This window comes from Cupressus sempervirens, chromosome 4 (genome assembly GCF_028749045.1).
Source record: "Cupressus sempervirens isolate cs-2001-9-10 chromosome 4, ASM2874904v1, whole genome shotgun sequence".
Taxonomy (NCBI): domain Eukaryota; kingdom Viridiplantae; phylum Streptophyta; class Pinopsida; order Cupressales; family Cupressaceae; genus Cupressus; species Cupressus sempervirens.
This window is the reverse complement of record NC_143121.1, coordinates 229,839,890-229,866,110: the sequence shown is the minus strand read 5'-3', so window position 1 is coordinate 229,866,110 and position 26,221 is coordinate 229,839,890. Positions and strand designations below refer to the sequence as shown.

Genomic DNA, 26,221 nt, shown 5'->3' with positions numbered 1-26,221 from the left:
AAGAATCACAAATGCTCTGATACCATGTTGAAAAATAGGAAATTTGATATCTACTCATAACTGATATATCAACAGCAATACAAGTACTAGACAATGAGAAAGATATCAGAAATAAACACTCTTACAATGAGACTGAAAAGAACAACATATTATTATTCACTCATCTGATTGATTACAAACCAATGCAATGACCTCTATTTATAGAGAGCCTATGATAGGAGGGAATTAATAAAAGATGTTTCTAGAGGATAAGGACATAATGCTGTATGATCTATTCTGGAGGACAGCATCCATATCCATTTAGCAAGAAAATCTGCAGCAGTTATAACAGATGTGGATACACATGATATATTTTTTTGACTATTTCTAACAAGTAGCCTATAGTGTAGAGGTTGATGAGAAATTAAAGCTCACCGACCTTGAATTGTACGAGGAGAAATATCAGTGCTGCGAATTGATAAGGTCGTTAATCGAGTATTGGACTTTGGAGGTAATCCCTATTTGGTAATGCAAGGGCCCGAGAGATTATTGTAACAAGATTGGTCCTTTCTCCAATCAAGGGGGCTTCAGCAACTTCAAGATTTTCATTCAAAGACTTGAATGCTTTGAATTTGCTTACGATTCGGATTACTATATCAGCACTGCTATTGGTGTTCGGCCTGCAGGAGAACACAACAGTGGGAGTTCTGTATCAGGATCTGTCCAAGAGGAGCAAAACACCATGATGATCCAAGGAACATGGAAAAAAATCTCCCCTGGTAAGATTTGTTTGGTGGATGCCTTGCATCTACCCTTTCCCGTGCCCCTTGTGATTTTCTAGTTTGTTTCTACATTCCAAGATCTCTCTCTCTCAAGTAGTGCAATATGGTAGTGGGTTTTATTTCTAGCATTCACGGGGAATCCTGTGAGTCATTTTATCCTCTCTCTTTTGAGCACCCAATACAACCTCGTATATCTCTACCTTATGGTCTCTATAGTGAAATGTCATACTGCTACACCAATCATAGCATTGCAGAATCTGTCTTGGAGAGAAAAAATGCAGAGACAATTGCTGATATGATAAGGATGCATTTATTGCGATATCCCTGGAAAAAAGTAAGACATGCAAGGAACGCCTTTTATATCTTAGGCAGAGATCTCTCACTGCATTCAACCATCGCTTCTGCTGAGCTAAACTCAAAAGCTATGATGAATTTGGATATCATAGTGATTGAGAACTTTGTGGGGATGGATATGTCAGAGACATCGTATGGTTTCAACTATGGAAGCCAATCTTGCTTCTTGGAGGAAGACCAAATTCCTCAAGAGAAAAGATCGTTGCTCAAAGTGGCAGCACAGCTAAAATTGCAGGGGATTGTTCTTCCCCTGTTCAAGCTATTAGTTGAGGGTGTGTATAATCCGCAAATGGGCAAGATGAATCTTGTAGGCTGCCATGACGTTCGGGCTCTGACAAAAACTCTTCAGAGAAATACTACCATTCATGTACAAGATGGTTTGGATTGTGAAATTGAATTGAAATTACAATATCCACCAAATAATTTCAGGCTTTTGATAGATCAGTGAAAGTGTCAATCAGAAGCAACAGAATAGAGATTGATCCGCTCTATTTCAAACTAGTGGAGTTCCATACAGCACCAATTTCCTACATTGGAGAGATAGCAGAGGTGATTCCTGCCAGAATTTTGGAGCTAGTGCTCAAGATTTTGTGTCCCTTCCTTGCAACTATTTCTATAGCGAGTCAATTGGTGTATGTAAGGTGCAATGAAAAATCGGCTGCATATATTTCGCTTGTAATGGTGGGCATACAAGCTCTTACATTCACTATTTCTCTCATAGTTGGGATAGATCACTTCTCTTTTGTAAGCTAAAATCCCGCTTCTAAAAAGAGGCATGATAGCTGCTCAATGGAACAAAAACCTCCTCCCCTATTTCATATCCTAATCAATGCCATGCTATTGCTTGCATTTATATTCACAGTAAAACTTTTCCAAATTGTTAGGCAGTTTCGCCTTCGACTAAGACAAGTACCCAGCAAAAAATGGGTGCTTCTTTGTTGTGGGTTTATGTACACCATTTGTTTCCTCATTGAGTATTGTGTTGGCATTGCTAAACCCTGCTGTAATGTCATAGAAGAATTTGGCTCTTCTCCCTATTCCTTTCAGGAGACTGCATGTGTGAAGATGGATTGGAAGGAGGCAGTTAGGCTATACGTGGTATTGATTCAGGACTTTTTCTTGCTTCCTCAAGTCATTTGGATTTCTGAATGGAAATGTAAGGGGGAAACATCTGAGGAATTGTTATTACCTAGGGATCACTGTGCTGTGCGTGCTTCCCCAAATATATAGTCATGTCTATGATCACTATTCCTAGCAAGGAAATATCAGATTTGGGTCAATTTTTGCCCTAGTTTTGGCTGCCGTCATTTACCTCTGTCAATCTGGATCTAAATATGAAGAAATGTGGAAGTGAAATGAATGTAACATTCAAATCATGAATAATTAAATTTTCCATTGGTGACTAAAGCTCATTCTATTATGAATGTTCAATATCCTTGTACACAAAAGGCTAATTATAAGGGAAGGAACTAATCCTCCTTCGAGTTGTATTAACTTATTTATGTCAAAAAAAAGCTTATATCTTATAGTTTCTAAGGTTTGATTTTCAAAATCATTAGGATTAAGGTTAGATTTAGGGTTCGGTTTTGAGTCAAGATTAAAGTTAGGGATAGGATTAGCGTTAGACTCCAATTATGGTAGAGTTAGATTTAAGGTTAGAGTTAGTGGTAGAGTTATGTTTATGGTCAAGGTTAGGGTTAGAGTTATGCTCATGGTTAAGGTTAGAGTTAGAGTTAGAGTTATAATTAGGGTTATGCTTAGGGTTATTGTAGGGTTAGGGTTAGGGTTATTATAGGGTTAAGGTTAGTGTTAGGGTTAGGGTTAGAGTCAGGGTTAAGGTTAGAGTAAAGATTAGGGTTAGAGTTTGTGTTAGGATTAAAGTTAGGGTTAGAGTCTGATTATGGTAGAGCTAGATTTAGGGTTAGAGTTAGGAGAAGAGTTATGTTTATAGTCAAGGTTAGGGTTGGAGTTATGCTCATGGTTAAGGTTAGGGTTAGAGTTATTATTATGGTTAGGGTTATAGTAGGGCTATGATTAGGGTTAGGGTTAGGATTAGGGTTAGGATTTGAGTTAGGGTTAAGGATAGAGTTATGGTTAGGGTTCAAGTTTGAGTCAGGATTAAAGTTAGGGTTAGGTTTATGGTTAGAGTCCAATTATGGTAGAGTCAGATTTACAGCTAGAGTTAGGCATAGAATTATGTTTATGGTTAAGGTTAGGGTTAGGGTTAGAGTTAGAGTTAAGATTAGGGTTAAGGTTAGAATTAGGGTTAGGGTTAGGGTTAGTGTTAAGGTTAGGGTTAGAGTTAGAGTTAGGGTTAAGGTTAGAATTAGGGTTAGGGTTAGGGTTAGTGTTAAGGTTAGGGTTAGAGTTAGAGTTAGGGTTAGCATTAGGATTAAAATTAAGGTGAGTGATAGGATTTGAATTAGAGTTAGGGTGAGATTTAGGGTTATTGATAGGGTTAGGGTTACAACTAGAGCTAGAGTTAGGGTCAAAGTTAGAGTTATAGTTATGGTTAGAATTAGACTGAGGGGTAGGGTCAGGTTAAGAATTAGAGTTAGAGTTAGGATTAAGATTAGGGTTAGTGTTAGAATTAGGGTTATAAATATAGTTAGGATTAGAGTTAGAGTTAGGGTTAGGGTAAGGGTAAGAATTAGGGTGAGAGTTTAAATTAGGGTTACAAATAAGGTTAGGATCATAGTCAGAGTTAGAGTTAGAGTTAGAGTTAGAGTTGGAGTTAGGTTTATACTTAGGGTTAGAATTAAGGTTAGGGTTAGAATTAGGGTCAGATTTAGAGTTAGGGTTAGTGTTAGGGTTATAATTAGTGTTAGGGTTAGGGTAACAATTAAAGTTAGAGTTAGAGTTAGAGTTAGAGTTATGGTTCATGTTAGAGTTAGAGTTAAAGTTAGAGATAGAGTTGCAATTCAGGTTAGATTTAGGGTTAGCATTAGAGTCACTTGGTTAGATTTAGGGTTGGGAATAGAGTTAGGGTTGGGGATAGGATTAGAATTAGGGTTAGGGTTAGGGTTAGAGTTAGAGTTATATATAGTTTTAGGGTTAGAATTTGGGGTAGGTTTAGAGTTAGAGTTAGGGTTAATATTAGGGTTAGAATTACAATTAAAGTTTGAGTTTGAGTTTGAGTTAGGACTAGAATTAGGGCTAGGGTTAGAATTAGAGATAAAGTAAGAGTTATAGTTAGAGTTAGAGTTAGGGTTAGCGTTAGAGTTAGATTTAGGGTTAGAATTAGGGTTAGAATTGGGTTAGGATTAGAAATAGCATTAGAGTCAGATTTAGGGTTAGAATTAGTGTTAAGGTTAGGGTTAGGGTGAGAATTAGAGTTAGAGTTATAGTCCAGTTTAGAGTTAGGATTAATGTTATAGTTAGGGTTAGAATTAGTTTAGGGTTAGGGCTAGAATTAGGATTACAGTTAAGGTTATATAGGTTAGGGTCAAGGTTAGATGTAGAATTAGAGTTATAGTTAGAGTTAGAGTTAGGATTATGGTTGGGGTTGGAATTAGGGTTACAAATATAATTAGGGTTGGATATTGAGTTAGAGTTAAGGTTAGGGTAATGGAAATAATTAGGGTTAGGGCTAGAATTAGGGTTACAAATATAGGTAAGGTTAGATTTAGTGTTAGGGTTTGAGATAGAGTTAGAGTTAGAGTTAAAATTAGAGTTAGAACAAGGGTTAGAGTTAGAGTTAGGGTTAGAATTAGTGTTAGGGTTAGGGTTAGCAAAAGGGTTATAGTTAGAGTTAGGGTTAGCATTAGAGTTAGGGTTACAATTAGTGTTAGTTTTAGTGTTAGTGTTAGTGTTAGTGTTAGTGTTAGTCTTAGTGTTAGTGGTAGTGTTAGTGTTAGTGCTAGAATTGAGGCGACGATGAGGGCTAGGGTTAGGTTAGAATTAGAGTTAGAGTTAGGGATCAAGTTAGAGTTAGATTTAAAGTTGGAGATAGAGTCAGGGTTAGGGTTAGATTTAGGGATAGGGTTAGATTTAGGATTAGAGTTAGGATTAGGGTTAGGGTTAGATATTGGGTTAGAGTTAGAGTTACCTATAGTGTCAGCGTTAGGAATAGAATTATATATAGTGTTAGGATTAGATATAGTGTTAGAATATTGGGTTAGAGTTAGAGTTACCTATAGTGTCAGCGTTAGGAATAGCATTATATATAGTGTTAGGATTATATATAGTGTTAGGATTATATATAGTGTTAGAATTAGGGTCAGATTTAGAGTTAGGGTTAGTGTTAGGGTTATAATTAGTGTTAGGGTTAGGGTAACAATTAAAGTTAGAGTTAGAGTTAGAGTTAGAGTTATGGTTCATGTTAGAGTTAGAGTTAAAGTTAGAGATAGAGTTGCAATTCAGGTTAGATTTAGGGTTAGCATTAGAGTCACTTGGTTAGATTTAGGGTTGGGAATAGAGTTAGGGTTGGGGATAGGATTAGAATTAGGGTTAGGGTTAGGGTTAGAGTTATATATAGTTTTAGGGTTAGAATTTGGGGTAGGTTTAGAGTTAGAGTTAGGGTTAATATTAGGGTTAGAATTACAATTAAAGTTTGAGTTTGAGTTTGAGTTAGGACTAGAATTAGGGCTAGGGTTAGAATTAGAGATAAAGTAAGAGTTATAGTTAGAGTTAGAGTTAGGGTTAGAGTTAGAGTTAGATTTAGGGTTAGAATTAGAGTTAGAATTGGGTTAGGATTAGAAATAGCATTAGAGTTAGATTTAGGGTTAGAATTAGTGTTAAGGTTAGGGTTAGGGTGAGAATTAGAGTTAGAGTTATAGTCCAGTTTAGAGTTAGGATTAATGTTATAGTTAGGGTTAGAATTAGTTTAGGGCTAGGGATATAATTGGAGTTAGGGCTAGAATTAGGATTACAATTAGGGTTATATAGGTTAGGGCCAAGGTTAGAGGTAGAATTAGAGTTACAGTTAGAGTTAGAGTTAGGATTATGGTTGGGGTTAGAATTAGGGTTACAAATATAATTAGGGTTGGATATTGAGTTAGAGTTAAGGTTAGGGTAATGGAAATAATTAGGGTTAGGGCTAGAATTAGGGTTACAAATATAGGTAAGGTTAGATTTAGTGTTAGGTTAGAGTTAGAGTTACCTATAGTGTCAGCGTTAGGAATAGCATTATATATAGTGTTAGGATTATATATAGTGTTAGGATTATATATAGTGTTAGAATTAGGGTCAGATTTAGAGTTAGGGTTAGTGTTAGGGTTATAATTAGTGTTAGGGTTAGGGTAACAATTAAAGTTAGAGTTAGAGTTAGAGTTAGAGTTATGGTTCATGTTAGAGTTAGAGTTAAAGTTAGAGATAGAGTTGCAATTCAGGTTAGATTTAGGGTTAGCATTAGAGTCACTTGGTTAGATTTAGGGTTGGGAATAGAGTTAGGGTTGGGGATAGGATTAGAATTAGGGTTAGGGTTAGGGTTAGAGTTATATATAGTTTTAGGGTTAGAATTTTGGGTAGGTTTAGAGTTAGAGTTAGGGTTAATATTAGGGTTAGAATTACAATTAAAGTTTGAGTTTGAGTTTGAGTTAGGACTAGAATTAGGGCTAGGGTTAGAATTAGAGATAAAGTAAGAGTTATAGTTAGAGTTAGAGTTAGGGTTAGAGTTAGAGTTAGATTTAGGGTTAGAATTAGGGTTAGAATTGGGTTAGGATTAGAAATAGCATTAGAGTTAGATTTAGGGTTAGAATTAGTGTTAAGGTTAGGGTTAGGGTGAGAATTAGAGTTAGAGTTATAGTCTAGTTTAGAGTTAGGATTAATGTTATAGTTAGGGTTAGAATTAGTTTAGGGTTAGGGATATAATTGGAGTTAGGGCTAGAATTAGGATTACAGTTAGGGTTATATAGGTTAGGGTTAAGGTTAGAGGTAGAATTAGAGTTACAGTTAGAGTTAGAGTTAGGATTATGGTTGGGGTTAGAATTAGAGTTAAAAATATAATTACGGTTGGATATTGAGTTAGAGTTAAGGTTAGGGTAATGGAAATAATTAGGGTTAGGGCTAGAATTAGGGTTACAAATATAGGTAAGGTTAGATTTAGTGTTAGGGTTTGAGATAGAGTTACAGTTAGAGTTAGAATTAGAGTTAGAACAAGGGTTAGAGTTAGAGTTAGGGTTAGAATTAGTGTTAGGGTTAGGGTTAGCAAAAGGGTTATAGTTAGAGTTAGGGTTAGCATTAGAGTTAGGGTTACAATTAGTGTTAGTTTTAGTGTTAGTGTTAGTGTTAGTGTTAGTGTTAGTGTTAGTGTTAGTGTTAGTGGTAGTGTTAGTGTTAGTGCTAGAATCGAGGCGACGATGAGGGCTAGGGTTAGGTTAGAATTAGAGTTAGAGTTAGGGATCAAGTTAGAGTTATATTTAAAGTTGGAGATAGAGTCAGGGTTAGGGTTAGATTTAGGGATAGGGTTAGATTTAGGATTAGAGTTAGGATTAGGGTTAGGGTTAGATATTGGGTTAGAGTTAGAGTTACCTATAGTGTCAGTGTTAGGAATAGCATTATATATAGTGTTAGGATTAGGATTAGGGGTAGAGGTAGGGTTAGAGTCACGGTTAGGGTTAGTGTTAGGGTTAGGGTTACAATTAGAGTTAGAGTTATAGTTATAGTTAGGATTAGAGTTAGAGTTAGAGTTAGAGATAGAGATAGAGTTAGAGTTAGAGCTAGAGTTAAAGTTGGAGTTAGAGTTAGGGTTATGGTTAGGGTTAGCATTAGGGTTAAGGTTAGGGATAGAGTTTGAGTTAGAGTTAGGGTTAGAGTTAGAATATGGGTTGAAATTAGGGTTAGAATTAGCATTAGAGTTAGAATTAGAGTTAGGATTAGAGTTATAAGAAGATTTAAGGTTAGGGTTAGAATTAGGGTTAGGGTTAGAATTAGGATTAGATTTGGAGTTACAAAGGGTTAAGGTTAAGTTATCAGTAGAATTAGAGTTCGAGTTAGTCAGAGTTAGGGTTACGATTAGGATTAGAATTAGGATTAAGATTAGGATTATAATTAGAGTAAGATTTAGAGTTAGAATTAGATTTAGAGATAGATTTCAAGTTAGAATTAGAATTAGAGTTAGGGTTTGTGTTGTTTTTGTGGTTAAGGTTATTTTTGGGTTACTAATCATATTATAGTTGATGTTAGTGCTATTATTACACTTTACCTTAGTGTTAGGGTAATTGTCAGGTTAAATTTTTATGGGGGTTAGTTATATTATAGTGCCCATGATTAGTGTTATTGTGATACAAGTTATTAACATTTTTAATAATGTACTCACTCTCTCGCCCTCTCTCTTCCCTTCCCTACCTCTCTCCCTCTCCCTCTCTAACTTCACCTAGTAATATCTTCCCCTATATAAATACACCCTCTAATCTCTCTCTCTAGTATCTAGATATGCCCCCTAATCCCTGTCTCTAATATCTAGATGCATCCCCTTATCTCTCTCACCCTGCTCTCTAGATACACCTCCTAATCCCTCTCTCCCCCTATGCTCTCTAAATACACCCCTAATCTCTCTCTCTCTCTCTCTCTCTCTCTCTCTCTCTCTCTCTCTCTCTCTCTCTCTCTCTCTCTCTCTCTCTCTCTCTCTCGCTCTCTCTCTATATATATATATATTCCCACTTATAAAAAATATAACATTATTTCTAGTTACTAGTACATATAGAGTTGGGTTAAGGTATATAATTTATTAAATGCTTAGTAAAGTCATATATAGAGTAAGAACTAGAGTTAGGATCCAAGGTTTACTATTTAATTTATAAGACACTTGGTGTTACAGTTAGTGTTAATAAGTGGTTAAATGTTACACTAAAATAAGGGACACGGTTAAGGGAAGTATGAGATTTAGGTGTAGTGTTGGAGTATTTGGAATATAACTATGATCAAATTTGGGATATATATCACACAAATGACTTGAATAATGGAAAAAAATTAATTCATGAAAGGGAAATTATACGTTGTAACACAACTATTTAGATGATGTAAAAAGTGTGAAAGAATATAAAAGAATCAATTTTATGGAAAATGTTTCTCCATGATGATGTGTGAACATTATATATTGTTGAATTTTTAATAATGCTAATGCAATTTTTATTGCAATGTTTAAGAATTGTAATCAATAAATATGCCTATCATTAAGGACATCTATTTAGACTTATGATTGTCTTTTTTAATTAATATATTTAGTAGCCACATCCATTGAAGAAATGTTTTGTACAAAATTTTTAAAACAAAATCATGTTCTCTTCTTCATGAAAGTTACATAAAACAATGGGGAAACAAAACTACTTATACAACTAATTAGAAGTAAAATTCTAAAACCAAAGACAAAAATGAAATATATACAAAGAAAAATATTTGTAATGGTATAAATACAAGTCACATCATTCAATGATTAGGAGTATTTTGTGACCTTTATTTGAACAATGATTTTGAAAGACTTCTTTCTTCATTAAGGGAAACCATCTACAAAACACTTTTGTAGATTTATCATGCAGGAATTTTTATGCATCTTTCAAATATTACTTTCTCCATAACTTTAATTATAGTTGTGCATGTCTCTTTAATTATTTTTAGGCATTTTTCGAATTCGGTCTCAAAGAAATCATTTAAGGTCATTGAAGTAGTCAGGCTAGTATCAAATAGTGTTTGATTCTATGTTCGACGCATCCATAACTCAAATAGTAATCTGCAAACTTATAAACAAACATCAACATATAGAAATAATCAAAAAAGAAACAAAAATTAATATATTACATAAATTCTTTCAAATGAATAATGTTCTAAATAACATAAATAAAAATAAAAACTATTTCAAATGAAATAGTTAGATTGTAATGTTTGAAATATAGTGGTATTGCCTTCCACTTTTCAACATTACAAACATAAATATTAATAAAAATCTATATATACTAAGAAAATTATTTAAATAAAAAAACATACATAATCTAATTAAATAATGACAAAATATAGACTAAATATATGTTTCGTTTGTTTTAAATTAATAATTAACTTAAACAAAATATAAATTTTATTGATAAGGTGACCTTGCCATCCACATTAATAATAAAATTTAATTATGAAACATGAAAAATATAAATATTTTAAAAAATACAAATATAAAGCTATTATGAAACATAAAAATCTAAAACATGCAAACCAAAAGCATTTTTAAATATGCAAATCTAAAACTAGTATGAAACATGTAAATGTAAAACTAAATTGAAATATGCACATTAAAAATGTGCAAATGAAATGTATCATAAAATATCTAAATCAAATAGATTTTGAATCAATTTGAATTCTAAATCTAAATCAAACATGCAAGGCTAAATTATATGAAACTTATTGAAATTAAAATCTAAATCAATAGAGAATATCAATGGTAACTTGTGAGCCTCTCATGTGGGATGTCTTGGGTTCAAATCTACCTTCGCTTAACATATAATAATAATTAATTTCAATAAATACTAATAATTAATATCGTTTAGGTTCGAGGAGAATGTGGAGAAGCGTTGGCTGCTGGCTAGGCTAGGGTTTTTCCCCTAGCCTATTCTTGGTGTTTGATCTTTACTATTTTTCTATGCTGTTTGGATTGCTAGATACTACACATAATTTGTGTCAGTTTTTTTGGAAATCTTCTGTAGTCAATTTTGGATTGGGGTTTTATTGTTTGCATGGAAGGGCCTGGGATTTCTTCTCCATTGGTGAGAACGGATGGTTCTTCTCCAACTATGCATGCAATGCGATCTGAATCGTTTTATTTGGGGGAGAGCTCCAAGCTGAAAAAAGTTAATGGTTGTTTTTCGCGTAGCCATGATCGCCCTATTCTGGTTATTCCTCCAAGGGCTGTAATGGAGGACATTGATTATTGGATGAAGCATGCTTTGATATGTAAATTTATTGGAATCCAGATTTCTTTATCTGCTCTTGAGGCATGGATCCGCCGCTCATGGCAGGTGGAAGGTGATATGGAGATTATGTTGGCAGGGAATAGTTATTTTTTTGTTGCATTCTCTTGCATGTCTTATCAGGATCGTGTTTTTGAAGGAGGCCCTTATTTCTACAACCATGTGGGGTTATTTGTCAAACCTTGGCACTTAGGTTTTAATTCTGTTGAGGATCTCCCTTGAACAGTGCCAGTTTGGGTTCGTTTACCTGGTCTTCCCTTAGAATTTTGGTGTGAAGACATCCTTTGACAAATTGCTGCTTTTTTGGGGAAGCCGGCTGCGATCACACATCAATCCCTTGATAGAAAGGTTATCTCTTATGCTAGAATTTGTTTTGAAATTAATTTGAATAACCCATTACCAGATTCTTTGGAAATTTGTATGGGGGATTCTTCTTGGGTACAACAGTTAGATTATGAATCCCTCCCTTCCCGTTGCCTGATTTGTCATGAGTATGGTCATTTATAGTGTCAGTGCCCCCATAACTCAAGTTTCAAAGGAGTGGATGGTTCTACAACTGGCAATGCTGGTGGTTTGGCAGATACTATAGGGAAAGGACAATCTCAAATGGCTAATACTACCAAGGGGATGAATCTGCAAGATGGTACAAGTAAGGGTAAGGCTCAAATGCAGGATAAGGATGGATTTACCCCTATTCGCCCTCGAGCTAAGGGACGTGGTCAAAAGAGGCCTTTGAAAGAAAGATTATCTGATTCAGGTTTTAACCGCTTTGAGGTGTTGGATAGTATGGTTCTAGAGGAGGGTATTCCTCCTCCTATCTCTTCTGATCTAGTTTTCCTAGATGAGAGATATGTTCCTAATGATTCTTGTGGGGCATCCCAAGTTGTATTATATCAGAACTGTGAGGTTCCTATAGCTCCTATGACAGAGGCTCTGGTGACTCCTGCAGTATTGGAGGATAATGATGTTATTTTAGCTGACTTGGTTAAGGATGTGCTACCATCAGGAAAGGGCAAGGGATCTCCTCTCCCCTTGGGGTTGATGTCTCGACCCTTTAAGTGGGCTTCTTCTACTCCCCCTCTAAGGAGTGGGCGCGAAACAGACCAAGAGAAGATTAAACTCACAGGAGATATATTGATTAAGTCTGGTTTAGTGAAACTTTTGGATTCTCATTTTCCCAATTCTACCCAATGATGATTATTCTCTCATGGAATGTAAGGGGGTTGAATAGCATCCCTAGAAAAAAGGCTATTCATAACTTGGTGGTTGATCATAGTCCTGATGTTTTTTGTATCCAAGAGACTAAGCTCTCTGTGGAGTCTATGGTCCAACATGCGTCTAGTAGTTGGTCTCGTGGGCAATGCCAGTGTGTTGGGGCAACAGGCAGTGCGGGTGGTTTAGCTATATTTTGGGATCTTCAAAAAATTTCTCCTCTTGGCTGGATGTCTTCTCCCTCAGCTCTCTCTATGGTAGCTTCTGCTCTAGACTCAGGAGAGGTAATCATGGTTACTAATGTGTATGCATATGTTGATCTTGTAGGAAAGGAGGAACTTTGGGAACATATTCAATATGTTAGAAATTGTCATCCTAATCATCCTTGGGTGTTAGCAGGGGACTTCAATTCATTTTTAAGTCTGGAGGAGAGGCATGGTGGTTTGGCTAGATTGGGGCCTTCTTCTGCTCTTCTTCGGCAACACATATCTCTTTTGCATCTCTCTAATGTTAAGCCTTCTAATGGTCTCTATACCTGGAATAATCGCAGGACTGGTGTTGTTGCTATCTCAGAACGTCTGGATAGATTTCTTGTTTCTTTCTTTTGGGTTAGTGGCACCCTTACTATCTCTTTAGAAATCCTTGATTGGAGGGGTTCAGATCATTGGCCAATCAAATTTTCTTCTATAGGGGTGTATGTTCCGAAGCATCTTCCTTTTAAGTTCCAGTTGATGTGGCTTCATGACTCCTCTCTTCATGATTTTGTTTTTTGTTGGTGGAAAGATGGTGCTCCTACATACGGTACTGCAATTTTCTCATTTTCTAAAAGGCTTCAATATGTTAAAAGGCAGCTCAAGATATTGAATAGGGAATGCTTTGGGAACCTTCACTTTATGAAGAGGCTTGCTCAAGAAGATCTTGATGTCATCACAATGGAGATTAGAGATTGAGGTTTCTCAGAGGATCTTGGCAAGGCTGAATCCATTGCTTCAAGAGCTCTAGAAGAATGAGAACTTCAACAAGAAATTTTTTGGAAGCAAAAGGCTAGAGTTGATTGGCTCTAGGAAGGTGATTGAAACACTGCCTTTTTCCATAAAACAGTGCAATCTCACCGGAATTAGAGCACTATCTCTTCTTTGGTTAATTCTCAAGGTATCCAACTGAATTCCTTCCCAGCTTTATTCCAGGAGGCTATTTGGTACTTCTCTACCCTCTTCTCTGAGGACTCTCCTCTTGCTGATAATGAAGAAAATCTTATTTTGTCCTGTATTCCTTCCCTTATCACTCAGGAAATGAATGATTATCTCATGTGTCCTATCTCTTTGGAAGAGCTGGAGGAGATGGTCTTTAGCATGCCTAAGGGGAAGGCTCCTAGTCCTGATGGCTTTCCAGTTGAATTCTTTCAGGAATTTTTGGACATCATTAATCATGATTTGTTGGAGGTGGTTAAAGAATCGTATGCTAGCAAGCAGATGCTTCAAGCTTTGAACTCTACATTCTTGACTCTTACTCCTAAGAGAGAGGGTGCTAATCAATTGGAGTTTTTTAGACCAATTGCCTTATGTAATGTGGTGTTTAAATTTATTACTAAGTTGATTGTTAAGAGACTAGAAAGGTGGCTTCCCATTATTATCTCAGAAGAACAAGGTGGTTTTGTTGCTGGGAGACAAATTTTGGATGGGGTGATTATTGCTACTGAGGCTATTCACTCTATGGCTACTTCAAGGAAGAGAGCCATGTTTGTTAAGTTGGATATGGCTAAGGCCTATGATAGAGTTAAATGGAGCTTCCTAAGGAGTATTCTTCTTTCTTTTGGATTTAGCTCTGACTGGGTGAGTTGGATTATGAGTTGTGTTACTTCTGCCTCTTTTTTTGTTCTTATTAATGGTCAACCTTCTCAACTATTTGGTGCTTCTAGAGGCCTCCGCCAGGGTGACCCTCTCTCCCCATATCTATTCATCATCATGGATGAAGGCTTGGGCAGATTCAGTAAGCATCAAGTGTCCCAGAATTCTATTCAAGGCTGGCGGTGGGGTAATGGCTTACCTTCTCTTTCACATCTTCAATTTGTTGCTGATTCTGCTCTTGCCGGTCTTGCTAGGATCAAGGAAGTTGAAGCCTTTCAACATGCTTTGGAAATTTATTTGGTAGCTTCAAGCTAGAAAGTTAATGAGCACAAATCTTCCATTTACTTTTTTAACACTCCTGATTCTATTCAACACAGGATTGTTGGTATCCTACGGTTTCAGATAGGATCACTTCCTTTGACTTATCTTGGCATTCCTATTGCTGTTTCCAGGCAGCCATGTCTCTTCTAGCAAAATTTGATTACCAAGCTTCAGGATAAGGTAAATCATTGGACTCGTAGATGGCTTTCTACTGCTGCCTGGGTTACTCTTCTTCAAGCTGTTATCCAAGATCTTCCTACTTATAGAAGAATGGTTCACGCTGCACCTATTAACTTTCTCAAGGAGTTTGATGCTCTTTCTCGACAATTCCTTTGGAGTGGTAATTTGTGTACTACTAAATGGAGCTTGGTTAATTGGGCAACTATTTTTAGGCCTAAAAAGGAGGGTGGTCTTGGTCTTCGATCTGCTCTATTGAGTAGTCAAGCTTTGGCTGCTACACTTTATTGGCGATGGTGCTCTGGACAACATCAAATTTGGGCCCGTATTATCACTCATAAATATTTTCATGGTACTGATCCTTGCTCTATTTCTGCACTTCCTCTTGAAGGTCGTGGCTCAATGGTTTGGCATACTTTGAAGACAGGTGCGATGTTGGTGAAGAGGGGTCTATTCTGGATATGTAAAGGAGGTTCTCAGGCTTTGTTTTGGTCTGATGCTTGGGATGGATTCCCTTCCATTTTATCCATATACCCTCATCTTCAACCTCTTTGTGACTCTTTTCTTGTCGCTGGATGGGATAAAGTGGCTCATTACAAGCCTCCTTATCAATTGGGACCTGTTGTTGGTTACAGATGGAAGCATTCTTCTCATTGGCCTCTTGAAGGTATAGACATGGATTGTAAGGAGCTTTCTCAAATTCTGGCCTCTAGAGAGTGTTCTTCTTTGCTTGGTCTAGATGTTTTGGCTTGGGGCGGTACCTTGTCTGGTAAATATCATGTCTCTGTTGGGTATCAGGAGATAACTAGGCAATTATTTAGGGATGCCGAGGTCCCTTGGTGGAAGCAAGTTTGGAATAAAGTTTCTTGGTTCAAGTGCAATTTTTTCATGTGGCTAGTGGTTCACAACCGTTGTCTTACCTGGGATAATCTTTGTAAACATGGATTTCAGGGCCCCTCTTATTGTGTTTTCTATGGTAATGGAGAGGAGTCTTTCTCCCATCTATTCTTACATTGCTCCTATTCTACTCAGATATGGCACCTTTGGTGGAGTGCTTGGGGTTTCTCTTGTCGGCATGCTTCCTCTTTGCCTGAGTTCTGGGCCTGCTTGGGTAGTGCTCCCTCCAACTCTTCTTCTCTCCATGCTGCTTGGATTGCTGGCCCATCTTTCATGCTTTGGCATATCTAGTTGGAGTGGAATCGTCGCATATTCCAAGATGTTCGGCTTGGTGTTTTGCATCTTTGGTGGAAAATATCACATTCTCTTCAGGAAACTATTCTTGTGAAGTGTGAGCTTGATGGGGGTATGGATCCGGTTGATCTTGCTATCTGTAATCGCCTCAATTTTCATCTACAAGATGGGGCTGTAGCTCATAGGTTTCCTTCTATGTCCAGGCAGCTTCACCATCAGAGGAAGGGTCAGGTTAATCAGGATGGGCACTGGACTCCTCCTCCCTGTGGAGTTCTAAAAATTAACACTCATGGTTCTTCTCATGGGAATCCTGGTCCAGCTGGTATTGGCGGAGTGGCTCGTTGTAGTTCTGGGGATGTTAAATTTTTCTTCTCAGTTCATAAGGGTGATTATACTAACAATCTCATGGAAGCTCAGGCTATTTTATATGCTGTGGAATAGTGTTGCTTGCGAGGATGGAGTAAGATTATCTGTGAGTCTAATTCACAGGTGGTGGTGAACATGCTCTCTTCGCAAGAGCTTGAGGATGTTAGTTGGTAGCTGGCCACTGTTGTTAAGCAGATTCTTTTCTTCTCTTCCTCTTTTTAGTTCATTAGGCTCACATATATTCCTTGTGAATGGAATAGAACTGCTAATTGTTTAGCCAAATGGGCTTCTAGTCATGATCCGAGTTGGAATATTAGGGATAGGAGGCAACTGTCCTTTGAGATGGTGCAAGAATTTGATGATCTTGTCGCTCAAGATCGAGCTCCTTGTTGAGCTTTCCTTGTTGTATTCTTTTCTGTCTTAATAAATTTTTACCCCTCTTTTTGTTATAACTAATTTTGAAGCTAAATGTACATTTCAATCTAAATACATAACTAAATATAAATCTAAATTAAAAATTAAATAAAAACTAAAAAATAAAAATAGAAATCTCACATGCAAAAAATTACTCCAAAACTTTAATCTAGTCCTCTTCAAAAACTCTAATCTGCTCCAATAATCTCCACCTCTTTCTCCGTGTAAAAACACAAAATGAAAGGGAAATGAGGAGCATCTATTTTATAACCTATGAGAGACTCCTCATATCCCGCAATGGATGACTTTTGACATTCCATGAATTTGTTTTAAATTCCACTACTCCCCACAAAAAATAAGCATGAATGTGCATGCAAAAATATATTATTTTGGTCAGCTATTATTTTGAGAATTTTTTTCTCTTTTATAATCTATTAATGATAAAATATATACTAAATATATGATTCATCTACTTTAAATAAATTGTTAACTTTAATAAAACACAAATTATATTGATATGGTGGCATTTCCATCCACATTAATGATAAAATTATACTTAGAAACATGAAAATATAAATAGTTTGAAACATGCAAATGTAAAAATATTATGAAACATTCAAATCTAAAATATGCAAACCAAAACTATTTTGAAACATGCAAATCTAAAACTAATATAAAACATGCAAATCTAAAACTAATATGAAACATAAAAATCTAAAACTAATTTGAAACATGCACTTTTAAAATATGAAAATGAAAAATATTGTGAAATATATAAATAAAATAGATTTTGAATGCAAATCTAAATATAAATCAAACATGCAAGACTAAACTATTAGGTGCAAGCCTTAAAAAAAATTGAATAGCATTCTAAATCTAAATGAAACTAATTAAAATTGAAATCTAGATCAAAATAAAATATTATAACTAATTTTGAATCTACATCTACATATAAATCTAAAGGAAATTCTAAATAAAAAATAGAAATTTCACCTACAAAAAAGTTACTCCAAACTTGCAATCTACTCCTATTCAAAAACTCCAATATAATCCTGCAATAATCTCCACCTCTTCCTTCCTGCAAAAGCATAAAATGAAAATGAAATGAGGAACCTTTGTTTTATAACTTGTGAGAGGCTCCTCATAACCCCCAATGAACATCTTTTCACATTCTACGAATTTGTTTCAAATTCCCTCAATCCCCATAAAAAATGAGCATGAATGTGCATGCAAAATTATATTTAACAAAAAAATAAATCAAATTGAAATTACTTTGGCCCTATTTTTAATGGGCATATTTTTTGGGTCGTATTTTCTTGGGTCCTACTTTTTCGGGCCCTTTTTTTTGGGCCTATTATTTTTGCCTCCATTTGGCTTCCTATTATTTTGGTCAGTTATTATTTTTGGAATTCTTTTTAATTTAATAATTTAATATTTAATTTAGAAGTTTGTAATTACTACCTTTTCTTTTTTATTGATAAGGAATCTTGACATATACCTATGCTCAGCGTTTTTGCTGCCATTGTATAGAATGCCTCTTCGTGTAAAAACACATTATAGTGACTAAAAATTACTTTTAAAATTATCCATTCAAATATAAATTATAATTAATTATACAATTAATTTTATATATTTTTTAAAGTATTATATAGTAGGCAAAAAGACGGGGGGCTGACCCCAAAGTACAAAGAGGTTGAAGAATCAGTCGAAGGTTACTTCCCAGTCATCTAATCGATACCAACTCTAAACTTCAAAAAATAATATATATCCATAATTTAATTAAAAGTACTATAAGTCCTTAAGCTAACATGCAAAAATATTATAAATTAGACCAGAAACACTTAAACAAATCACTGCTATTACTTCGATTAATCGACATAAGCATAGAATATAAAACCCCATGGGGTACCGAGTTCATAGACATAAGCATAATAACAACAAAAATAGACACCAAAACTAGGGCTAGCTACCCTCCTTTTGCCCATGGTTGTCTTCCTTCTTTTCCTCAAGCATGTCCTTATGCACATCCATCTTCTCCACCTTGACTAGTTTGTCTAGGATGGTCTTTAGCCAATCCTCTACCAGAAACGCATAAATGTATTAGGTTGTCTTTCTCACCTTTCCTAGGTTCTTCTCCTCTTTATTCACTTGCAAAAAGTAAAACATGGTGGCCACAAAATGCATGAACTTGGTGGAAAACTCAACTAGAGTTTCAAATCACTAGCAGATACCAGTTTCATTTTCTAATAGGTATCTCATAGACTGGTCAAGCCTTTCCAGTCTCACCTTATTGTGGTTATGCTTGGCTTTCTTCCCCCTATCTTTGGGGTTTTCATTCTTGGAGGATGTGATATCTCCCCCCTTCTTCTAGTTGAGGTAGCATCAAGGGTGTCTAAGATATGGGAGGGGCTAAGACGGATAGGGGCATACTATGTGTCCTTAGGCAGTCTTTTTTTTTTGTAGGTTTGACATCACTTTCAAAAGAATTGGAGCTAGAGTCGTGCTTGGGAGGACTTAAATTTATCCAACTAGAGATGCTTACTAGTTCTCTTGGCACTCTACTTACCCTTCCTCAATGAGGCTAATTTTAACCTTGGGGCAAAGGGTTTTCTTGAATTTCTTATGGCTAGGGCCAAGGCTAGGGTCCAAAGAGACTTGGGGGTGATAGAAGCTAGAGGGTTAACCAAGAGTGACAGGTTTTGGGTGAGATGTTGGGTATACAATTTTTTCATGAACCCCTAATGGATAAGGTAGAAATTTTTATCCTCCTCCTCTTTCCTCCTAGCCTTGTGAATACAATCTTCCAAAAAATGTAACAAAAGAAATGGGAAAGAAATGTGGTCTAGGTTCCTAAAGTGATTTTAAATAGGGAAATGGTGATAACATAGTACTTGGAAGTGATCCTCAAGGGTGGTATAACATATAATTGCATAGCAGGTAACATCCCAAGGCTTAGGAATGGATTCCTGTGAAAATCCACCATGTATTTGCATTGGTTCCTCCTTGAATTTGAAAAATTTTCAGAGACTGGTTTCCTCATTAACCTTGGTCTACCTTTGCTAGTTATTTCCTTCCATAGTAAATTCTCCAACCCTCACAATTTTTCCTCTAAGATTTCAAATCCCATTTCATTAACATTCACCTTTTTGTCCTTAAAAGACTAGAAGAACTATATTGAAAAATGCTCGTTATGATTCACCATACCCTCCATATATGGAAAGAAGCCACCCCCTTGCAAGAAAAGATTCTTCGCCTCATTATTGTGGATACATTACTCCACACCCACTTGTTCAATGCGATCACTAGTGCCCATGCTATCAGCCAGTTCAACAACCAACGCTTCATACTTTTCTGACATAGCCTTGTTATAGGTTTGGTAGTTATTGAAGATAAATGAAAAGACTCAATGATTAAAATAAAAAGGTAGTGCATAATCATCATAAGTCCACATGGTTTCCCAAAAAACAAAAAAACCACCCTTCATAGCACATGTTAGTGGTCTCTTTCCATCCATAAATGATTTTCACCAATTGTAATTTGTGCGAGAATTCAAAAACTTGTCATTTTGATCATTAATTGATTGTTCTCTACATCTCACCAAATCCACCCTCTATGTTCTCTTTTGGCAGTAATTAAAACTCATGGAAATCAAAAAATTAATACAAATCATTGTACAATCTTGCCAAATGATCCCTTTATTAAATGCCTTGTCTTCTTGCCCACATGGAAAAATGAAGGCCTACAACTTGCCATAATGACTCATATGGCATTATTGTATGTACACTCCCTTTTCATCACAACTTGAGTTGATGATGAAAACAATATAATATCCTTGGACATTCAATTAATCATGTAACACTATGGCCAAATCTAGCTAGCTCGTCTGTCATGTGAATTTTTTGATGATATATATGAGCCATGTAGATCTTGTGGTAATCTTCCATCAACCTTTAGATTTCATCAATTATAACTCTAATTGGGAAGTTGTTCCAGCTCTCTCCCTTAGTAGCCTTAATGATTAACATAGAGTCCCATCAATGAAAATCTTATTGAATCCTCAAGCTCTTGTGATCTATGACCCCCATAGAAGTGCTAGGTCTTTTGATTCATTATTTGAGCCTCCAGTTTCTAGTATAGGAAACCACCATATTTCCCATATTGTTACAAAAGAAACTTCTTGCTGCCATTTTTCTCATCATTGTTGAACCATCAAAATTTAGCTTGATCTAGGACTCAGGGGGAGCCACACTGTCTTCTTTCTAGCCATGGCTTTGGAATTGTCAAATTGTGCCACAATTGAGCCAACATTTGAATTTGATGCCCATTTCATATCAAATCTACCTAGGGGGTTTGCGGGGGGAGGGGGGGTTCCAATGGAAAATTTCACTACATTCTTTTCAGAGCATAATAATCTATTAGGACACCCCCAAGCTAGTATTGGTTTGTTACCTAAAAATCCTAGTGCTCCTCTCCTTCTAGATTTTCCATGAAACATATCGGGGGAGAATCGACCATAAGTTTTTGAGGTATGGGTGAGCAGCTGGACTATCCTAATGAAAAAATTGCTTCAACTCACTATCCATACACCACCTAACTTCCCATAAATCAAGGAATTCTCTCCAAACCTCTGTGAAAAAAGGGCAGTGGATAAATATTTGTGGAATAGATTCAACATCTTTGAGACATAGAATACTACAGTTAGTGAGCTGACACCCTCTATGCTGGAGGTTATTAATATTGAGAATCGATCCATTCAAATTCATCCACCAAAAGAAGTTTATCTTTTGTAACATTCAAGGGTGCCAGGCTTTTTGCCAATCAGTCTATGCCACCTCCCTAGATAAGTAAACTTAACTATGAACTCACCCAAGGGTGTGAATTTACACACTAAGGAGTCCTTAATTGGGATTAGGGGATCCTATAGTTCTGGAGAAGGTCCTACAGCTCCCTAACTAATTTAGGGTGTCTTTCTATTCTCTAGCTTCATGGATGGAGGAGATGCTAAATAAGAAAGTATCATCCACAAACTATAGGATAATTTATGGGGGGCAAGGGGGAGGAAGGTTTAATTCCCTTAATTATGTCTGGGTTATTCAAAGAAACTAAATTTCTGCTTAATACTTCTGCCACAATAATGAAAAGGTAGGGAGATAGGAGGTCACTTTATTGAAGACCTTGGGAGGAAGAGAAGAACTTGCTAGGGGCTCCATTTATAAGCACGTAGAATGAAATAGAGGTTATAGCATCTTTTTATAATTCTATTAACCTTATCAATAAAGCCAAGTTTGGGAAGAATAGCAAATAGGAAATCTTGCCTAACCTTATCATAGGCTTTTGAAATGTCCAGTTGAAGGGCCGTACCTAGGTTCTCACATCTTTCCATAGAGTGAATTCCCTCATGGGTGGTTATAACCACATCAAGAATTTGCCTCCCAAGCACAAAGCCATTTTGATAGGGTCCAATGAATTTTTCTAGGAGGGGCTTGATGTGATTGACCATAACTTTAGCAAGAACTTTATAAATTGTGTTACAAAGGCTAATGGGTCTAAATCTTCCAACCTCCAAGGGTCCTCAAAACATCAATATTTTACATTCTCTAAAATGAACACCATTTGTAATTGTTAATTTGTTTTCCAAATATAAAGATTTTGATACAAAAGTAAATAAGTACAGGAAAGGTATGGAATTATAAGAGACTCAAATCTAAACTAATTTGAAGATTTTTTTTCAAAATCAAATTAGGTATAAAAAATGAGATTAAAAAAATCAATGGAGAAAATAGCGGTAATAAATAAGGTTTCAATTTATATTTTATAAAAATCACATCTCACCAACTTCTACATATAAGACCCCAATTCGTTCAACCAATTAAAACATAGAAAAATAATATATAAAAATTGAAAAGTTAAAAAATTGTCATATAACTTTTAAAAATATAATATTTATATAAAAAATCAAATAAAATTAATTATAATTCATAGAATTAGAGTTCATTTAATAACTAATTAATGTCACAATAGTAATTAGCCTTAAGTACTAATAATAGATTGGTAAATTAAAAATTAGGTCTTTTTTCCTACGAATTCGTTATAATAATTTATAAGTTGTTGTTCTTCCAACAAGTATTTCCTAATAAAAATGACTGTTATATTGATGTGATGGTTCGTCAATTGTTTTTACTTACACAATTCCTTGCTTTCGTAAGCTTGGCTGAAAATAAATTGAAGCCCATTTCTAGCAAGCATGTCACAATAGAAGTAGCCTTCCTACTGACATGATTGATTGTGTATGAATGTCTTCATTCCATGCCTATTGTAATAAAAATAGACATAAAAGTCCTTTTCAAAAAAATAGGTATGTAACTTTCTTTTTTAAAAAAATTGGTCAAAATGAATATTATATTATTGTCTTGAATATAGTACTAGAAAGTAATATAAAAATTCTACCATCAATATTTCTAGAAAGTTAGGTACACTTTAATTTTAAATTAGCAAACATGAAACTTAAGATTAAACTCTACAAAATGTGAGTTACAATACAACGAAATGACTAACATTCTATTATCAAAAAGAGTAATAGGATTACACTTCAAAACTTTATTTCTGAACTTTATTTCTAAAAACTCACAAAGTGTGTAGAGGGAAGTACATTTATTGATTTAGTTTTATAATTTTTTTAAAAAACCATGATCTTGGAAGGAAATATGACTATATTATTTTACCTATATTAAATATTAAACTATTAATTTTATTTTTTTAAAGTTCAAAACCAAAGTTAACCAAAACAACATTGGATTTGACATTGGGTTAAATAAAACTTCCCATAGAACCAAGTTTCTTTAGATGGAAAAGGTTTAGAGGCATCATGAGATACTCACTACAAGCACAAAATGTTAACCTACATATTTGTAATCACATATCATCATCCATGAAACAACATGTGAGGAAAAATTTGAGAAATGATGGTAGTGAGAGTAATTGACATCCTCAAATCAAGCTTCTTGTTAAAGATAAAAGGCTCAGTATGGGAATGTGTGGTCATGTCTAATGATAGCAATAATGTTTTTTTATTTTATTATCTTCAATATCTTCTTTAAAACAATATATGAAATTTTAGAATTTTTATGACAATTGTAAAATTGAGTTAATGTCGTCACAAATATAACCACATTTAAAATATTTTTTTTTGTTTTATATATAAACATGCATTTCTCCTTTCTCAAGTGTCAATTTTTAATTTAATATATATTTTAATTGAATTTAAAACATATTTTATGAAATTGAATGTGAGTAGAGGAAAAAAGCTAATTTACATGCTAGGATTTGCCCAATCAATTGGTAGAATTGAAATACCATAGTATATTCCTTCAATTTGTGATGTCTCTTTTGTTTATAATTACCCATTTTCATCAAATTAAATCTACATACAAATTATAACTTTTATGTTTTAAAATAGTATGGAATTTTACTTTCTTTTCCTCACCTTGATGCACATTTAATACATCTATTTTTTTTCACAAAGAGCCCACCAGGGATCAAGTCTTGGTGAGTGCAAAAAGGGATGAGACTGGAATTGTGCCCCAGGCAAATTTCGTAGTGTGGATGCTCCTCAGTCCTTGGCTCTTAGCCAAAGAGGTTTTAGGCACGCCTAGACCCATATCGGATACCTAAAACATCTTTGTAAATGACCTCCATCCAAAAAAAGAAAATACATCCATTTTTTTCCACAAGACAAAGACTCTAGCTCTTCAAAACTCTTGTTATTTATTAATGAATAATAAACACACCTATAACCAACAGACATTGAAATCCTAAATTCTCCTTTGCCAGCTCTTTCTCCCAAGGTTGCTATCCTCTACCCTCCCTTGTTTTTCTGTGCAATTACTCGACCCCTTCCCATGCGTCCACGTGCCTTTCTTCCCATCTGATATGTTCCCTTATTCATGTCAATAATATATCCTTTCTTCCTCCCTATATGTGCCCAAAAAAGTAAGAGCTTTTGGGAATATTGCAAAAAGCTTCACCATGCAGCTTTCAAATTGAATTTTTGGTTTTCATTAATACCCACAGGTCAGTGTGCATAGCCCAATACAAACTAAATCAACACAGTCGATCAGACTTATGTTTAAAAATTGTCGTTTCCATTTTATTAAATTAGAAAAAAATCAACTTACATGAAATGGTCAAATTTATATGCAGTGATTACAGGGTGTATGTTATTATTATTTTTTAAGTGCAGTGATTTCAGGGTGTATGTTATTTTTATTTTTATTTGACAGATAGTTTACCAGTTTTCAGTTGCATATCTTTAGTAATCGAACAGTACAAGACGATGATTCATACTCAAAATATGTATGTATCCGTTAATTGTGATATTCTTTATATTTCAATATAGTTTTAAGTCAATGTTTTATGTATTGAGCTTTAACGAATACTTTAGTTATTATTAAAATACAATATGATAATCGTATGACTCATATATACCGATTTCTGTCAACGAGAAGGCATGTACAAAAACTGAGAGATCAAACTTTTTTTTTCATTAAAAATAAATGTTGATTTACTCTATATTGAACCTCCTCTCGCCATTATTATTGTGTTGTATGTGACAGACTTCATCACTTAAAAAATAACAAGAAGAAGATAAAAAGATACAAATAAACATTGTAATGACTGTGGCATTGTCGAAAGAGTAAGGTTCAAAATAGCCCGTTCATCTCCACTTAATACCAATAACATTTCCACCAAATCAAAAACTTTTTTTTATATTATAATGTACAGATCTTTCTCATTACAAGTCTTCTAAGACGTCACTCGTACATTTTGTCTTGGAAGCATTGGTATAAGCATTATATCTGCCCTCTTTATGGAACTCTACAATATCAAAATAAAAAATAGAAAATGTTAACTCTTAAGAGTATTTTTAGAACAAATTATAGTGAACAATAAAATATGGTAACATAACTTTAACCTAAAATTTATTAAAAAATCAGAGAAATGCGATACAATAAAATCATCAAAAATATAAAATACCAATATTTCTGTAATAGTAGTACTTTAATGCTTCAATAGAAAAATGTAGAATCATTTGATACGGTATGTTAAAGCTCACCTCCAACAACCATCCAAGCACCTTAAGATGCTCTTTAATCTCTAAGAGTTCTTTTTCCAGCTGAAATATTATGAAGCAGCTCAAGTTAGTACACCTTTCTAGAAACTAAGAGTGCAAAAAATTCATTACCGTAGATGGAGAAGATATAAAATAATTTCTATACATGAAAGATTACCTTTAATGTTTCATTGATTCTGTGGGTTTTCTTCTTTTTCTCCTCATTAGAAGAGCAAAAGTTAATATCAGCAATTGGAGTTCTGAGAAGGATGGAAGCTTCTTCAATTGGACCGAATTTCGAGCCATCAAAGCTTTGAAATTCAGTAGCCCTAACAGGAGTGAGAAACTCATCCTCATCAAGGCTGTTGAGAATGAGGGTAGCCTCCTCCATTGGATTCAGCTTTGAGCCATCAAAGCTTTGAAATCCTTCACCATTATCCCTCCATAATACCTCAGATTCATCTCTTGTGGAAAGAGGAGTCAGAAACTCATCTTCATCGAGGCTACTCAGAATGAGGGTAGCCTCCTCCATTGGACTCAACTTTGAGCCGTCAAAACCTTGAAATCCCTCAACATTAT

At 35.0% G+C, this 26,221-nt stretch overlaps 1 protein-coding gene across 1 annotated transcript; it reads left to right on the top strand.

The window, feature by feature from the left end:
- The first annotated feature begins 864 nt into the window (after window positions 1-864).
- On the top strand, window positions 865-2,345 carry LOC149560830 (uncharacterized). The gene is made up of 3 exons (XM_089827691.1): window positions 865-1,482; window positions 1,545-1,796; window positions 2,004-2,345. Exons 1-3 carry the CDS (start codon window positions 865-867, stop codon window positions 2,343-2,345), a joined length of 1,212 nt encoding a protein of 403 aa, XP_089683817.1.
- The last annotated feature ends 23,876 nt before the right edge of the window (window positions 2,346-26,221 follow it).

Coding starts and splice junctions, on each gene's coding strand:
- LOC149560830 (XM_089827691.1), top strand. CDS start 865: ATGGTAGTGGGTTTTATTTCTAGCATTCACGGGGAATCCTGTGAGTCA. Junction 1,483..1,544: donor AGAGAAATACTACCATTCAT/GTACAAGATGGT, acceptor AAATAATTTCAG/GCTTTTGATAGATCAGTGAA. Junction 1,797..2,003: donor CATATATTTCGCTTGTAATG/GTGGGCATACAA, acceptor ATTGTTAGGCAG/TTTCGCCTTCGACTAAGACA.